Below are 19,606 nucleotides of genomic sequence, written 5' to 3'. Positions count from 1 at the left end.
TAGAAAGTTCACTCATTGAAAGTTTTTCATTTTATCTAAGTCTGGTCCTACCAATCTCCTAGCACAATACATTTGGTTCCATTCTTTTAGATAAAAAATCTCTTTTTCCTTTTTTTTAAAACTTAATTCATAATGTCAAGCCATTTAAATTCATTGCAATAAGAGTTTATAAAAACTTTTATAGTGTAAAACTGAAGTTGTTCTTAAGAATTCGAGTTATGTTTTGAACTAAGATTGCCAGATTATTTTTGGAGCAGCGTTACATTGCTAATTTACATACGTGTTTTTTTGCTTCTTAAATATTTTGTTCTGACTTTTTCCTTCATTAATGACATGACACCATGTCCCAGATGTTTTATATCACTGATTCTAAATTAAATATATTCCATTAAGGATTCCGGAATACCGAAACTGCCTCCAGGTTCCTTATCACAAACACCTTCATCTGATCCCTCATCTATATACAGCAATAGTGCAATGCCTGGATCTGGCATGGGACCTCCACCGGTAAGACTCTTTCTGGCATTCCTTTTTAATCATGTTTTGTGCTTGATTCTCAATAATATAAAGAATGAAAATAAATATTTCATATCTGCCAACTCTACTGGAATTTGCCAGTTTCTCCTGGCTTACAGGTTTAATAAAAATCCTCCTGGTTTTTGTACATTTTCAGAAAATTTCCTAAAATTTAGTAAGTTTCCTAAAAAAATCCCTTTTGAAATAGCATTTTTGCACAGATTGCTCGCTTGAGTATTTAAATATGTATTACTAATACATAATGAAGCAGGCCTCATTTGCAGAGAAAGTTAAAATGATAAGCTTAAAACTTTTTTTGTTCTAAAATGTTCAGTTTGTTTTATTCAGAACTCCCTGTTTAAATTGTTTTAAAAGTCTTTACTATCTCTGATTAATTACTATTAGTATTCAAAATGATGAGTAAACATAATACAAAGCATTTCAAGTTCATTTAAAGTCAATCATAACTGGAAAATATTGCAGTTTTTTCCATTTTGATGACTTTAAAAATTCCTAAAATTCTATGAGTAAAATATTTAATACATTGTGCAATAATTATCATGAAATTATTTTAGTAAAATGTACTTGATTGTTTCCTATTTATGTTGGCAGCTATGATATTAATAAATAAATAAAGCTATTATGGTCATATTGAGGAAGGTTTTAGACAAGATTTCTTGGTAATTTAGAAACCTTTGAAAATGCTTTAGGCAATCTATTTTTTTCTTTTTGTAGTGAGCACTTAGTCTTTCAATTCAAATGTTAAGATATCATTTTTCCTTGAAAAAACAAATTAATTTAATTTTGGTTTGATGTTAATTGTTGTGTGATAATGTTTTGATATGATCTTGTTTCAAATAATGCTCATGCTAAGAAAGGTTACAGATATACTATGAACAGTTTGCATGCTGATATAATTTCTGGAGGAAAAAATTTATTAAATTTTAGTTTTAAAGTCTGGCAAAAAAGTAATTAAGCTTAACTGTGGTGTAGTCTATTTTCTATGCTTTTTATTCTATTAAATTTTTAAAAAAAAGTTATAAAAAACTAAAATTATTTTGTAAAGCAAAATAATTGAGTTTTGCTTTGCTAATTTTTAAAAAAAGCTGATTTCGAATTATGTTTATGGTATGGAACGCTTCATATCTATTATTATATTGCTATAATTTTTAAAAAATAAATAAATATCTCTTAATACAATTAAAATAATATAACTTTACATATATATATAAAGCTTTATATAGTATAATTTAATTATTTTGAGTCTACGTGTGTGTGTGTGTGTGAATTTTAACATATTATAATTAAAAAAGAACATTTTTAAAAAAAGGGAAAATAAATAAATTTTAGTTTGCTAATTATTGTTTGATAATTTTTGAAGTGGTATAGTTTTTAATTATGTTTATTCTGTAGAAGACTTCATATCTTTTATAAACTTTTGGAATTCTGTTAATATTTTGCATTGCACATAAATGTTTCTACTAAAGCATTCGAAACATCTTGATTTGATAGCAGTAATCTTTTTTTTTTTTAACATTGACGATTGATTTGAATATTTTCTCTCTGTTATAATTTAGGAAAATTCAAAATTAAAGCTATTAAATTTCGGTTTGTTTATTTTTCATAAAAGTTTTAATGTGGCATAGTTTCAAATTATGTTCATGGTATTGTAGGCAAATCTCTTTACATTCAGTTATAATTTTTTTTAAAAATAAAGGAATTAAACTTAATAATATAATAAAAAAAGATTAGTTTATTTCATTTTATTTTAAATTTGATGCAGTTATAATGTGAGGGGGGGGAGGCTTATTATGGTACTTGGATATAGTTTGTTATGCTTTTTGTCACATTACAATTGAAAAAAAAGATTTTTTTTAAAAAGAAAAATAAGTTTAATGAAAGCTCTTATTTGGTTGATAGAATTGAATAACTTTGTTTTCTTTTTTAATTTGAAGTAAATAAGTAAAAGTTTTAATTTATCATTTTGTTATATCATCTTAATTGTTTCTACTAATAAATAGTTTGAAATAAATATTCTTTTTAATTTTTTGCATGAAAACTCTCTATTTTAATTTATGATAGTTGTTTAAATGGTTAAGCATTGAATATCGCTTAATGAAATTTTAATGTTTTTCTTACTCTACTAATTAGTAGCCAATCTTAGTTTACAAGTCTTGTTGGCAACTTTGTCTAGAGTTTCTGTTTGATATTTTTACTGTTCGCCTTTAAATAAATTGCTAAATAAAGAGTTTATATAATTTTACAATTGAATGAGTTTTTACCAAAAAAGTATTGCTCCTTAACAATAAACAAAAAATATTATCTTTTTACTAATCACCCATTCACTTTTCATGATTAATAATTATTACTAGTAACTGTAAAAGAGCTATCCAAATAAAATGTTTTAACATATGAATTATAAGCACATTCTATCAGAAATAATGAAAATATTTTCTCACTTTAATGTATAATTTTTTACTTTCTGTAATCAAAAAAGATTTAATGAAATATTGAAAAACTTATTAAAATTAATAAAATATTTTCTTCTAATTGTGTTCTAATTATTCTTGATTATGTTAGTTATAATATTAAGCCAAAAGAATTAGAAATAAGAAAGTTATTAATAGCCCATTATTTCATGAATAATAAAAGTGTTAATAATTACCTTTTTTCCCCAACATTTATGTGTATAATTTTACTTGGAATTTTTTTGAATGACTGAAAAGGATTTAACAACTTATCTAAATTCATTGAAAAATTTGAAACAACACTTGAAACTTATAATATTTTGAAGTATTTTATAATGACTATTTTTTCGTAATAATGTTGGATCTTTGATAATTTTTTGGTTGTTTCTTACACCATATATACAGGGTGATTCTAAAAAGATGGGCAAAATTTTAGGAAGTGATAGTCCACACCCAAGTAAACAATTTTTATCAAATGCATGGTCGAAAACAAAACGCAAAGGTGCTGGCGCATTAGGAAAGTTGTTTGATGCAAACGAGAAAGCTCCATTCCTATTGCGAGTTACTGCGCTACTTTATTTGTCGCCAAGCTTTCAGTCGCTGCAGGGAAAGTTCGCCTATCTTTTCTTCGCAGTTGTACCAGCATAACCACTGCTGGCCACTGTTTTGAGCACTTATTGTAATCACATGCCATTAAATTTGCTTTCATAACTTAACTTCATTGTTCTTTGTGTGTTTTTGCCTCATATAAGAACATAAACTTTGACGCCCTCTAGCAGTTTTGGGTTTTGTTTTCGACCATGCATTTTTTTATAAAAATTGTTTGCTTGGGTGTGTACTATCACTTCCTAAAATTTAGTCCATCTTTTTAGAATCACCCTGTATACAGGACACATAGCATTTTTTAAAGGTGCTTATTTTGGATTTAGAATTTTTAAAAGCCTTTAAAGGTACTTTTTTTATTCGGGGTTTGTAAAAAGTATTTAATTTTCTTTCTTTTAAAAAGAGATTTTTTCTTTGCCTTGTTGATTGTTGTCATAAATTACAAAAAAAACATGATTTTTACAATTTACTCAGCAAAAAGTTATTATTTATCATGATTAGGTAATGTGTTTGAAAATGTTTTTGCATTTTGTTCATTTTATGTATATAAATTAAGAGCTTTAAATGATAGAAAAAAAAAATTTTATTACTGCACATATCCTATTTATAATTTATTTTTTTTGGGAGGTGCTAAAAAATATTTTTGAGTGCTTTAAAGGTGCTTATTTTTTGTCAAAAAATATGGCTACGCACCCTGTTTATAGATATTTCCTATAAGTAATTTAAATTATTCATTCCTGTGTCTTTTAGTTACTATTGATGACTCATAAGAGCAACAATAGTTTGTACACACTTATAAATGTGTGTATATACATTAGATACCATTCCTTTTTGTGAATATAATCGTGTGAGCTAGCTGGTAAAGAGATTATATCTTTTCATTTTCTGGTTTTCTGGCTTTTTAATTTTATTTATTCACTTTTTTAAATAATTTAATTTTAATGATTTTTCTACTGTTTTAATTTATCTTTATTATTTTTCATGTTTTTTCTATATTTTTAACTTATTTTATGAGTTCTATCTGCTTGCAGTTTATGCTCTGTAAATAAAACTTCTTAATTTTCTTCATTTTTCTCTTCTGTTTTTCCTTTTTGTCTTTATTATGCTATAGATATAAAGACATTAAAAATAAAAGCAAACAAGCAGTTGGTGAATGGAGCCGTCGAGTTAAATTTCACAAAAGGAGACAAAATTAACATTTTTAGACCCTTTTTATTTTCACCAAACAGGTAGAAGCAGGGAAACTCATGGAATTTTTTAAATCAGGGAAATTTTAAATAATTTGATCAAAATAACAACGAAATTAAGGAAAAATGAATCAGTTCTGAGATATTACTTTCAGGAAAATTTTACTTGTACGAGACGGAGCATTACTTAAATTTTTAGAAAGTAATACAAGAAATAATTTCTTTCCAAAAGAATATGTTTTATTGCTCCTCAAAGTATTCTCTTGCAGGATCGCATTCTAATAAACATATTTTCAAAACATTTTTGCCACTCTAAACTTGGCGCAGCAGAAACATATCATTTGTAAGCTGCAACTGCCTCTTCTGAGTTGGCACAAATGTTACAAGTGTTAAACTACGTGTGCTAATTTTATAAGATTAAAATTGAACAAGAAAGTTATATGTATTCAAGAAAGTTATATGTCAGAAGTAACGTTTTTTGTATTTTGAAGACGGTAAGAGTTTAAAATAGGGTATCATAAGTTTAAAATTATTGATAAAAAATTAAGGCTTCAAAAAAAATGAGATAATGTAATTGAAATGTCTTCTAACTATTTAAGAACAAATAACTTATTCATTTTTTATAGAAAAAACTCAAATATCCTTTACTTATATCAATTTAGCCTATTTGATAAGAATTTTTCACACTTATTACATGAAAAATAGTTGCTAATGTCATATGGATGATATGGAGTAAAAATATAACCAATGTAAAAATTTCAAAATTATCAGTATATTAAAAATTTCAAGTTTTAGGGATAAAAAAGTTTCTTATGTTTACAATTGGCAATTTTTGTCAGCATCTTTATATAGTTCTTTGATCTCACTAACAAGATAGTTTTTTTTATATATTTTGCAAATATTAACATTGGCTGTTCTTGTATTGTTGCAGATATCATGATGTTTATATTCATGTCTTTAAAAAAAAATTCTAAAGATTTTTTTTTAAGGAATGTCTATTTCTGCGGGAATACATTTTCTGGATTTTTCAAATATTTTGAAATATGTTATTACCAGTAGCTTTATAAACACCACTTATGTATATCTTTAAAAATATTCTTTTTATGTAATGAATAGTAATTTTTATTTTTGGCTTTTTTAATATCTAGAATAAAACACTATAAATTTAGGATTCTAATTTTTTCTAACAAAATGGGATTATGAGAACAAGTATAATCAACGTTTTAATAATATATGATTGTATGTCAGCTGTCAGTCACCAATTCCCATTTCAGTATTAACAAAATGCAACCACAAGGGTTGATCTATTGGTTGGTATTTTGGAATTCAGGATATGTCTAATGGTGTTTAAATATTAATATATTAAAAGCCATGTGAAAATTTGTAACAGTAGCTATCAAAGTAGGAATTGGTAAATCATATGCATTTATGGTGGAATTTTCACGTATCGAGTGTGTGAAAATAATAAATAAGTAAATGAATTATTTATTATTACTCAAATGAATTATTCAAAATTCTTGTATATCATGAATTCATATTAAATCATTGAGATTTTACAAACTATGAGGAAATATGCAGTAATAACTGCATGAAACGCTATTGTCATAAAAAAAAAAATTGGTAAAATATGAAATTTATCAGAAAATTAATGAAAATTGTCTTTGCTCATTACTGTGCATTGTGTTAAAGTATAACCAGTACATTTAAGTAAAATTTCGCAAATTTAAAAAAAATAATAATAAATTTATTTCAGTAAGGGTGTATAATGAAAAATCATAAATTTTTAATTTGAAGTTTTTTTCAGCCTTTTTTGAAAATGTTTCTCATGCCTGTATTAAATGAAAAGAACATATAAGTTTTTCATAACTTTTTTTTTTTTCTTAAATGTAGAGACACATAAATTTTTATGACTGCTTTTTCTTATATGTAAAAAAAAAATAAAAATTTCTGGGTGATATTCTGATCTTCCCTTTTCTTGAATCCCTGGTCAGAAGGTTTAATTCTTACCTGGTGTCCTGAAACAGCCAGGTAATAAAAACTTTTTGGCCAGGTACTCTGATTTGTTTTATTATTTGGATTATAAAGATTTTAATTAAGGAATATCCCTTAAATGTTTAACTTTGCAATTTAATAATACAGTCTGTATGTACTACAGATAAATAGCTCCATAAATGCAGAAATTAATATCACAAGTTGATATCATTGTGCATTGTAGATAGCTACTTTACATAGTCTATATATGGAATTTGATACTATTTTCGAGATTGATACTTATTTATTTTAAGTATTAATACAGATACTTCATCATACTTATAATTTATTTTGCTTTTATAGTTTAATGCTTGATACATTTAACCACTTAGGGTGAGAGTGCCACTATGAGCCAAAAATTCATAATCCTGCATTTTGTAGAAGTTAGTAATTTGTGTGTACCGAAAAGGACCTTCAGGTTTTGAGTGAAATACATTTTAAATATTTCTCTTTCAAACACTAAAGACAGAATAGAGTAATTTTGAGAAATGGAATGCATTTTATCGATTTTTTTAAAAAAAAATCCTTTTAAAATTTCAAAATGTTTCTTTTATATAGTTGGGAAGCTATGGTTTAATGCGTTAGTGAGCAATTTAATTCAACTCTAAGTGGTTAAAAAAAGAAAAAAATTATGATAACATATGCTTTAGCTTGTTGATGGACGTAGAGAGCGCAGTTGTCTTATGAATCCTGTGAAATAATTCAAAATTAGTGTCCACCAACATGTTAAGGTTGCTGAAGTGAAATCTCTTTTTTTTTTTCTTTTTTTAATACATGTTTATAGTTTTGTACTTGTAAGCAAGGCTCAGAAATATTAAGCTATCGAAAAGAAAAAGTTCTGGTGTACGAAATATATATTATATATTTACTTATTCATCAGGCTCTCTCTCAGTTAAATTATCGTGTAAAAAAGAGTTTTTTTAAGTTATTTCTTTCTCAGTTTACAAGGCCATTTTCACCTGATGTTTTGGGGATTGAGGTACTTTTATCAGGGCGTCTAGTGATCTGTATAACCACAATTTTTAGCAGAAATCATACTTTTTTTTTAACTTTACCTTTAAAGCTCTGAAGAAAGAAAAAAAAAACAATGTTTAATGTTATCTATAAGAAATATAAATACATTCTAGATATTTTTAAATATTAAAATTATTATAAGCAATTCATTGAATAAAATCGTACTTATTTTTATTCAAGCTCAACATCAGCATGAATTTGTGAAAAGAAAGATACTGTTTATTAGTTGAAGATACTATATTGAATAAAGAATAAATTAAATTAGATCAGGAAGCCTGAAAAAAAAAACATTTATTCTCTCTTTTGATAGTCTTTTCTTCATTATTTATATTCACTAACAACATATTTAATTTTAAATCTTTCTTATGACTTGTATTTAAATGAGCATAAAATTAAATGAGTATGGAAGCCTTCAATATTAATTAAATCAGACTTTAAAAAAGTCATAATCTTAAGAATATATATATTTATTTTAACAATAAATGTATATTTGGTTTAAGAATTTAAACCCAAATAAAACTAAATTTTAAAAGATCTAAATTCAAATAAATGTACAAGATTCAATTACCTAACTAAAGCTACTAACTTCACAATTTTATTTATTTTTATTTTTTACATTAAGAAAAAACTGCGACCTAGCACTTTTTTTCCCCAACCTAATACAGTGAAACCTTTATTTCTGACTGATTTTTAAGGATATTTATAATTTTAAAAAATATCTGGAAAACAATGACCAAAAATTAATCCTTAACTTGAATAATGCTAAAATAATTACAAAAAATCCAGAGATCAGTGAAAAAAAAATTTGATGAGCTACAATATTTTAAGCCTTTCTTGTTATTTTTTCTACTTTTTAATTATTTTGTGACATTTCACAGATTTGCCAACTATCTCAAATTCAAGCAAGTTTTAGTTCTGTTATAAGTATAATTTATCTAAACAAATTTAAAGTTCTATCATTTGTGATGTACATCATTAGTATTTTATCGCTTTATTTATTAAGTCTTTATTAAAATAACTGATTTTAAAAAATATGTAATTTAAACAATCTAATAAAAATATACTGTTTCCAATTATCCAAATATATATGAGCAAAAATTGATGATTTCAGTGTAATTAAAATTCGTATTCTAGAAAAATTGGGTAAAATATTCTTAAATAAAAATGGATAATTTGGAAGTATTGATCAAAATATATGAATTAAAACACTGAGAATATGTATTTTTTAAACATCGCAGCTTATTTGAGCACAAACTGATTATTTTTCAACTGTGAGAAGTAGAGCTGTATAGATAAAACATTAGGCTCCAAACTTTTCTGAGCCCTCAACATCAGTTCAACCATATTACTCAACTTTCATTCTGAGTAATGTTCTATCAAAAGTATGACTAAATCCTAGAATAGTATTCATTATCTAGGATACTGTTACTTAATGAAATTTTTCTGTTATTTTATGAAGACTCCAAACTTTTTCTGGTTCCTCAATGTCTGTTTATACTCAACTTTGATTCTGAATAATGTTCTATCAAAAGTATGACTAAATTCTAGAATAGTATTCATTATCTGGGATACTGCTACTTAATGAAATTTTATTTTAAATTACCTACAATATAAGATTTTTTTAATGCAAAAATTGATATTTTGGATTATATTAAATAGAAATTTGTGTTGTGTAGATCATTTTACTTATCAAACTTCATATTCTTTAAAGCAATCTTTTAATGTAATTAATTTAAAACGCCAAAAATATGTGTTTAACGTATTTATCGGGGCTCCAACAGGTCAGGAAAAACTGGAAATTTTAACTCTAAAAATCAGGGAAAGCTGCTGCTTTTTTTTTTCCTCCAAAAACCTGGAATATTTTTATGTCATACCTAGAAAATAACCAGTCTTAAAATTATTCGTAACAGTAAATAGTTATTGAGATAAATAATTCTAACATCTATTACAAATATTTGTTGTAAATATTCACATTTTAGTCAAACTTAAATGTTTCTATTCTCATTTAATGATATTTTTTGTCCAGAAAATCTAATATTTTATATTACATATAAAAGAATCAAAGTTTTCTGATGAAAAAGTGGTCTCGATTTTCATTGTTATTTACTTGGTTATACCTGGAAATGTTAGGGTATTTTTTTCTGAAATTGATTAGGAACCCTGTTTATTATTTAAGAAAGAAAAATTATTTTTATGAAGAGCATAAATGAAATCCTTCAAATTTATCAATTCTGCTTTGCAGGAGAATTTATATTGTGGATTATGGATAATTATGGTTTAAGCAGCTCTACTGTGTTTAAATTTTTTGCTCAATTAGAAATATATATATTTCTTTTTTAAAATTAAATTTTATTTTCATATTATTTAAAATGACATACTTTAACTTAATTAACTTTGTGATAAGGTGTAATGCAAATATTTATCATAATATTCATTACAGTTATATGTTAACAATTAATAAATATTTGTTTAAATAATTTTTTATGAGATTAAAGACATTTTTCTTTTAACCTATGGAACCAACTTTAACAACAGTTGTTGGTATCAAGCAACGTTTTTCGACTTTGATTTTTAAATAAAAAATTTTCAGGAAGAAAGATTAATTTATTATCAATACTTTTTTTAACTATTTTGAAACCAATTGAACTCTTTTTTAGCTCGTTCATAAATTTGATTCTATGTTATGTAGATTAACATGTAAACAATCGATAAAGACCTGACAGAGCTTGTTTTCGCTGCTTGGCGATGTTTTTATTATATAATATTTTATAAGTATAAGCTCAAATAAATTGCATTATTTCCTATTTAAGGCTCCTAATTTTATAAGTAAAAGAAATCTTAACATATTTCTGTAAAGTTTGCCTATTCAGCATCTTAGCATAAAAAAACCTTACAATGACAACACATGTTTTTTAAAGCAGTTAACATGCTGTTTTATATAATGAAGAATTATAAGTGAAATTATTGTTCTTTGGATTGAAAAATACTTCATTTTTGAATTGTCTTCTTTAAAATCATTTGTGAATATTCTGCATTTATAGAATTTCCTTCCTTTAATAATAATAATAATATTAAACTAAAACTTTTAATTTTTTTTTATTTCTTAGAAAAAAAAAAATTTTCTTACTACTCAAAATGAAAAGTGTAACAAAGTATTTTCATTGTTGAATTTTCTATTGATGTTTTAAATTTATTTTTAGTAAAGTTACTTTTTAGTTACTTATGTTTTAAAATATGAAAAATTACGGATTTTTGGAAGCTTCTGTGATAATCTGTTTCAACTAATTTGTAGTTTTTAATTTCATACCTTTATCTAAGCATTACATATTTGTTATTTTATAGTAAATTCATGCAAAATTTTATTAATATTATATACTTTCATTGAATTAATAAATTAATAATTATATACACTTTAAAATTGCTCAAATAGTACATACACCTTAAAGGCCTGTCTACATGATCTAAGTTCTTGAATATGAAAACTTGGAAGAGAAATTGGATGATTAGAAAGAGGAAGAAATTGGATGATTTGCTAGATTAATCAGATAATTTACATTGCTAGTTTTTATAATTTTATTTAAATCATTGACGCTGCAGTACATGTTAAATTTACTTTTCATTTTTAATAAATTGTATAATTTTTAAAAATAATATTTTTTTTATATGTATAGTTATATGTATTAAAATTTTAAATTGCAGTATAACCAGAAGTATAAAATAATTTTTTGTCGTTTGAAGCCATTTGTAGCCAGACTGTAAATGTCTTATAAATTGCGATATAAGTAATAATGGCCTGTAATAAGATCTTTTTCGCAATCTGAACTAAATTTAACATAAAATCTATTTTAGGAATAAGTTCTGGGTGTTAGTTTTTTTTTTTTTTTTNGGATGTTACAGTTTTTTTTTTCTTAATTACGTATTCATTGCATGACTTCAGACATTTTATTCAAAGAAATTTAGAATGTCTTTTTAATTAACTACCAATTCTATTTCCTTTTCAAAACTATCTTAAAATTCTAATGTATTGTTCATTTTGCAAAATAAAATTTTATGCTAAGTAATTATAAAATTTGTTTCTGGAATTCAAGTATTATATTAGTTTTCCAATTTCCTCTAAATTACTTAATTTGAAGTTTAGTATATTATTCATAAAATTGTAGTACATCACCCATCATTTTTTTTCTAAAAGGAAGGAGAAATTTATAGTCTTCCTCTAAAGTTAATGTTTTAAAATATGAAAAATTACGGATTTTTAGAAACTTCTGTGATAATCTGTTTCAACTAATTTGTAGTTTTTAATTTCATACCTTTACCTAAGTATTACATATTTGTTATTTTATAGTAAATTCATGCAAAATTTTATTAATATTATATACTTTCATTGAATTAATAAATTAATAATTATATACACTTTAAAATTGCTCAAATAGTACATACACCTTAAAGGCCTGTCTACATGATCTAAGTTCTTGAATCTGAGAACTTGGAAGAGTTTCTCTCTCCAAGAAATTGGATGATTTGTCGACACTATCGTAATTCTTGAATGTCACTGATTGATCGGATGAAAAACCTGTACATGTGCATTGTTCATATTCAACATTATCAAATCATACTTACATGAATTTAAAATTACTGAATAAATTCAAATAAAATCGTAATAGCACAAATAGACCATAGCATATTAATTTATTAGAACTTAAATGTATGAAAACGGACATCAAAATGGCTTAATGTGATGTCTGCTTGTTGACGTCACAAAACTTAAGAACCTGATTGCTTCTTTGGGGAAACCTAGGATGGAAAGTAGAACATGCTCTACTATCATCCAAGAACTTGGATCATCGTTAACAGGATCCAAGCTCAAAGCAAAACAAGATTCCATTAATATCAATCAATCTTCGTCAAAGAACTTGGATTGTATTAACAGGCCTTAAAATTGCTCTAATTTGAATACCGTAAACAATTTCCCATTTAGTTCTGATTACTGATACCTAGCTTAGAAAGTCTACACTTCTGAAATAAAAAATAAACATTATTTGGATTAATATAGTTTTCAGAAATATATTGTGTAAACTAATAAAAATTTATTTGAAAACTGGGGGAAAAGGTGAAGTTGGCAAATCTATCATTAACTTAATGTTTCTTTGTCTTAAATGTTCCATTTGAGAAGGAGTGATAATTGTACTAACTAGAAATCCTTACTTTTTTTCTTTCCCAATTCCAACCTTGATCTGATGCTGTTGATGGTCTTCCAATTTGTGTTCTTTGATGCAATCGGATCTTTACGTTTTATAAACTTTAAAAAACAATCATCTGTATATCGTCTACTTTGTGAATTTGAGTAGCGTCCAACTCGATTTGACAAGCCGCCACCCATGGGCGATGCATTTCTGCCCCCTGGAGATCCATTAGCTGAGAGGCCTGCTGGTGGTTTAGATGAACATGGTGCCATGAGCGGTATGCCCAGGCCTCCCCACGAAATGATGGAAAACATGGATTACTATGGCAAACGCCGCCGATATTAAAAAGGATTTTTTTTTTCCTTATTGACTCTTATTAGCATTTGTCATTTATTCTATGTGTTTAGTATGAAAGCACTCGCTGGATAACTAACAAGCATCCCTTGAGACCAATTACGACTGTAACTATTTATCATTCATTAAATATATACAATAAAAGTTTTAATGTAACTAATTCTTGTATCATTAACTCCTTTGTTTGTAGTTTTTTACCTTCATTTTACTCCAGTGACAGTTTACATGAAGTTCCTGTCAACCTATATAGGATATTTGCTTGGTAGAGTTGAGTCGGGTTCAGCCTGTCAGACCTATTCGATGGCTCAAACATGTTTTGAGGGTCGTTATGGAATTGTTATGTGGAATGTACTCGTTATGGAATTCTCATATACCTTCTTTCTACTTTCAAGCGAAATAAATATGTACAGTGCGACTTTCAGGAGAACTCCTCCAGACATAAGTCTGGCTTCATGGCAGGTACCATAGTTATTTTGTAACTGTCATTGAACAGCCGACCTAATTTTATGGATTTTACGACTACTAATGTTCAACTCTGTAACCTTGTAATTTTGAACCCAATCCAGAAAGCAAGAGAATTCCTTGATCGAGTATTGGGAGGAATTAGCCTCCGTGGAGGACTTTTTGATGGAGCTAACTCGCATTTACGTTACATGGAGAGGAAGTCCACGGGAACCTCCCACTGTTAGTCTGGCTGCAAGGGGACCCACTGAAGATATTTCATGTCGGTGCAAGCCAGATGCGGAATTCGTAATGACTGGTCAGCGTGAGTAAACCAATCGACACCTTCATTTCTCCATTGCCCTCCCCCCCCCCTAGAAATGTGCTCTCGCTTGTTGCCATTGCAGCAGACAGCCCCAGACTTTTAGTCTGGAGGAGTTCTTCTCAAAGCCGCACGATAACTGTTACTGTGAATGACCGAAATTGGTGGTTGTGGACGTCTGGTGAATGTTGATAATCACAGTGGCTTTGGTAAATGTCCGAAATATATACTAGATCTAGTTAAATACTACTGCCCGGTATACATTTGCCCAGTCTGCCCTACACTGTCGTTTTTTTAAGGTCAAATGCCTTTGCTCAGTGTACATTTAACCGGTACTCCGAACAATAATGATTCTCCTAATCTATCCTCAGCAGATATTAAAATATAGAATAAATATAATATCAACGAATAAATTAATATCAAATCGGATATAATAAATATTTTGGACATTCACCAAAGCGATTATGTGATTGTTGACATTCGCCGGTGAAAGTCGACATTCTCTTGATTTTGGTCATTCTCGGTAACATAACTGTTATATGGTTCAATTATTAAGTTAAACTATTTAATTGCAGTAAATGTCATAATACAAAAATATGTAGCCTCTAATTAAGTATGGTATATCAGCACAAAATTTGGCCTTATGCCATTTAAGGAATATTGATCTTTATGAAATATGTTAAAACTCTTGTTCTGAAAGATCGTGTCAATCTTTGAGCTCCTATTAAGAGTAATTTTTTTTTCTGTAAAATTAAATCAGAGCTCATCTCTATCACCCGCTTAGAATCCGGGTCAATAAATCATAATGTTAAGAAAAATCAGTTTTGAATCAGTACACAAATTGATTTAAATCAGTTTCTATTTGTTTTTAAATCTTTTTAACACTTACTAACTAAATTATTTGATAAAAGGATTGTAATCACTACTATTTTAAATTATATCTTATAACAACAAGGCTTTTATTTATTTATTTTTTTTTATTTTTTTTTTTTTTTTAAGCTTTTGGACGTCTGAAAGTTGATCCTAGCTCATCTCTACTACTCACTTAAAATTAGGATCAATAAATCTTGAAAAAATTTATTTTTCCGATTTATTCTGTTTAAATAAAATTTATTTATTTATTACATTTACCAACCAAATCATCTGATAAAATTATTGTATATCTGAACAATCTTTGACTTTATATCGTTTAAGAATAGTGGTGTTTATAGTGGTAAAATGTAGATCTTTAAGCTCAAAAAGCCTTTGGACTGTCAAAAGTGGATGCGAGCTCATGTTTACTGCTGACTTAAAATCTGGGTTACTAAATTACATTTTTAAAAAGAAATAAGTTTTTTTTTTTTTTTACNTTTTTTTTTTTTGCATTTACCAACCAAATCATATGACAAAATGTATTAATAATACTTATTATTATTTATAAACAATATTATAGCTAAATTTGTTTATATTACTTTCTAAATTAGTTAATATTTTTATTAAATTGTTACAAACTAGTCACTGAATAACTAAAATCTTACTTAATTTTTTTCAAACTTAATATTTTAAGAAGTTTTTAAGGACAGGGAGACAATTTACCAATTAGATATCAAATGAGAGAGAAAATTAGTTTAAATCAGAAAACATAACGGGAAAAATTAATAATTTTAAGTTACTCTGGGTTGAACAAGTTTTTCTTCATTAATGATATACACTAAATACATATTTCTGGGTTGAACAAGTCTTTTTTTTTATAATTGATATACACTAAATACATATTTCTTGGCTGAACAAGTCTTTCTTCATTATTGTTATACACTAACTATATATTTACCAAAAGTTTTAAAAGCTCTTGTATTCAAATAAACACAATAAAGATCTTATTTTTTATGGTTTATTAGGGTAACGTTTGCGATGGCTGCTCGATACGAATTCCGCACCGAGCTCAGTGCTGACGAAAAATATCCTCAGTGGTAGACGGATCATGGGTTAGAGTCCTCTTGCCGTCAGGTTATCCGTTGAAGTTTTTCGTGGTCTTCCTCTCCATGTAACAAGAATACGGGTTTAATTCCACCAAAAAGTCCTCAACGGTGTCAAATTTTTCCCAATACTTGATCCAGGAGCTCCCTTATCTTCTGGATTGGGTTCAAAATTACAACGCTACGGAGTTGAACATTGGTAAATGTAAACCCAAAACTGGGTCGGCTGTACAACGACGATTAGAAAGAAGAAAAAAAACATTCAAAAAGTTATTACCTGATTAAAAACTTCATTCGCTGCGAAAAATATATAAATGACAAATAACATTCGGCATGTTTCAAGTGCTTCAAAAATAGGCGCCTGTTTTCAAAACTTGCCTGACGAGAATGATAAGGAAGAAAAGTGATTTGAAATAAAAAGCGTAAAGTTGCCAATGACCAAACTACGGTGTCTGAGAAGGGCAAATCAGAGTAAAATGCATTTCCACGCGCTATGGAGAGGTGGTGATGATCTTATGTCGTTATCAAAGGAATAAGCATTCATATAAGTAAAGCAAGATTCCAAGGTGATGTTATCTGTTAAAAACAAAGGTAAAATGTTAAAAAATTGTTATTTTTCATAATTATTACGAAATGATCACGTAATGATGTCGCAACGCAGTGTAGGAACGGTTTTGATTGAGCTTCAAATCGCAGCATGCTTTAACAAGACTTGTACTCTTGTTGCATCTAAATTTGCTTCAGTTTTTATTTTTCCTAACATTTCGAAATGCTGGCCCAAAATTAAACTAGGTTTATTTATTTATTTTTTGAAAGGGGGGATTTATAGACATGGGACAAAAGATAAAACGAATTTCGAATTCTTAAAACATCAAAAACAAGAAAAATATCGTTCAAATGATGAAATTCTCGTTTATTCGCAACTCAATTAGTACTTATGGGATCTCTCTGGTCCCATACCTCAAAAATAAACTTACCAACTTAATGCATTACAAAATTAAAAGTAAGAAAAAGAATACGAAAAAAATTATCAAACAGCAGCTGTCGCCATAGCAACGCATGCGCACTGTTTACTATTACTCTTGAACACAGTCGAAAAGTGTGGTGACGTCTAAATAAGGTGCGCACGCCATCAAACCCGAAACAACACCCATTTTACCGATGGGTATTAATGGTGAAATGAAAAATAACTGGAGACATGAATAGCTTCATGAGAAAATAAGTAGTTTATTTTTCAGTGATTGCTGTAAAAAGATGTACACAGTTAACTATTATATTTATTTTGTTCGCTGTAAAAAAATTTTTAATTCGTTGATTTAATATATGAGCGTACATAAATATCTTGAAATCTTTAGTATTAAACTACAGGGATGAGATTTTTCCGCTTTTTCACTTCTGTCTCTTGAATTTCAGCCTTATTATCAAAAACTCCGATTTTCTAAGTTTCAGTTTTTTAAATAAATGTTTCGCCTTTTCTGAAAATTAAGTCGTTGAAATAAAATAATTATATTTATTTCCGATTTGATATATAGAATATAATATATCGAAAGATATATTGAAAATTCAAACTACATAGCTGCTAACCCTTCTACCTATCTACTTATTTTAGCTTTTACGAGCAGAAAATAAGATTTTCTTAATTTTCCCCCTTCCGCTACATAGCTCGTATTTTAATATCAAACATCGATTTTCGTATTTACCTGATTTAAAAATTGTTCACTGCGATTCTTATTCACGCGATTTCAATATCGTTCATTGCGTTTCTTATTTACGAGATATAAAAATCCAATAACGCGATTTGTATTGAGGCATTTTTAAAATTCTATGTAACGATTCGTATTCACGGCGAGTTTATCCTATGTCGTGATTCATTTTTGCGGTTGTAATATTCAACATCTATTTTCGTATTTAAATGAGATTTAAAAATTAGCCTTTGAATTCGTATTCACGCCATTTAGAAATTATGCATCGTAATTCGTATCTACGCGATCTGAAAATTACGCATCATGATTTGTATTTTCACATTTTTGAAATCCAATCTCGAGTTTCATTCACGTGGTTTCTATATCATGATTTATATTCACGCTATTTTAAAATCCAAGATCGCGATTCTTGTAAAAAGTAATTTTTTTTTTAATTAGTTTCTATAAACGTACAGTTTTTCTATCGACGATTATTGCTATATGTAGGCATTACAACATCAGCGAAACTGGATGAGAATATGTTACTGATATTTTTGCTATAAATCACGATTTACTCCCATGAAAATTCAGCTTTTTTGCCTTTTGGCCACTCTCATCCCTAAATAATAAACTGTACGAGTATTTACTTGTAAGTTATTTATACCTGCGGTAATATTCATTTTACTACTTTGCTTTGATACAGGTTTTGGACATAGTTGTAAAATTCATTGAAAAAAACCACTTGCTACCGTTCTCTTGATACTACGGCTTCTCTTACTTTTTTAAGGACCCTATGAACCCTGTTAAAATATTAAAATACCGTTACGAGCGTAAAATTCTTATCAAAATAATAATTTTTACCCAAAAGTCAAAAAGTACTAATTGATGATAAAAACTTCATTGGCTTCAAAAAATGAAGATGGAAATAAAACTGCATGTTCCAAGCTTTAAAAAATAAGCGCCCATTCTCAAGACTCGCCAGTCGTGAATGACTTGTGTCGGTATTTTTTGGACGTTCAAAGCATGTCATATCTACATTTTATATAATCTATTATTTTTTAAATCAATGAAGTTTTTATCCTTTTGCTTCAGTTTCTTATGATTATTCATTAAGTAACGCAGTTTATTAAATTACTTCACGTGATATTAAAATAAGTTTCACGTGAGATAAATGTATAAGCTCTTAGATTGAAAAAATAATAATTAGGCGCTACTTTCTTTAAAAATTCAATGCAGTACAATTTTTTTTCTTTTTTGTTGCTAACCTTAATATTTTTTAAGGACGTAAAAAAAGGCGTTTACAATTGAATTTTCAGAAGTCAAATGTGAAAATGGAATTTCTCCTAACACTAGGAATCAAAATTATATAGTTACTAGGACAGCAATTTCAAACAAGTTAACGTTTCCGCTCTGCTCGAAATTGTTTGAAAATGTCTATTTTATTTATCGATCCCACAATTTATTCTAAATATGCTTTAAGGTATACTTCAGGCTTACGTCAATAGAGTTTATTTTTACACCCTTATTTACTTAAATTTTTTAAATAATTTGCATCAAATAAATTATTCCAACTTACTGATTTAATGCATTTATAGTATAATAGTAAACGGGGATTCCATATCATCCATCCTTATTCTTAATACCGCTATCAACAAATTTATGGAAGAAGCTTAAATAAATAATGATAGTTATATTGTTTCTCTCTTTAGCGCTCGCTTTTTCAATTTTGTTTCGTTCAAACAAATTTCAGTACTGGAAGTAACGAAATTATTAAGAAATTTTTATTCATAGTTTCTGCAAAGAGTACGAAAACTGTCTCGCTGCTTATTTTTTATATTTTAAAATGCGTTTAA

General features: G+C 27.4%; 1 protein-coding gene across 1 annotated transcript in view; it reads left to right on the top strand.

Annotated features, from left to right (window-relative positions):
- LOC107437312 (non-POU domain-containing octamer-binding protein) overlaps window positions 1-13,513 on the top strand; it is a 33,136-nt gene extending 19,623 nt beyond the window's left edge. Inside the window, exons 6-7 of the mRNA XM_043049083.1 lie at window positions 394-507; window positions 13,165-13,513. Coding sequence (XP_042905017.1) covers window positions 394-507; window positions 13,165-13,344 — 294 coding nt within the window. The 3' untranslated portion in view covers window positions 13,345-13,513. The remainder of the gene's footprint in view (window positions 1-393; window positions 508-13,164) is intronic.
- The last annotated feature ends 6,093 nt before the right edge of the window (window positions 13,514-19,606 follow it).

The sequence above is a fragment of the Parasteatoda tepidariorum genome, chromosome 9 (assembly GCF_043381705.1).
Source record: "Parasteatoda tepidariorum isolate YZ-2023 chromosome 9, CAS_Ptep_4.0, whole genome shotgun sequence".
In the NCBI taxonomy this organism is placed as follows: Eukaryota; Metazoa; Arthropoda; class Arachnida; order Araneae; family Theridiidae; genus Parasteatoda; species Parasteatoda tepidariorum.
The sequence above is the reverse complement of the archived record's forward strand: the minus strand, read 5'-3'. Positions and strand labels throughout refer to the sequence as shown.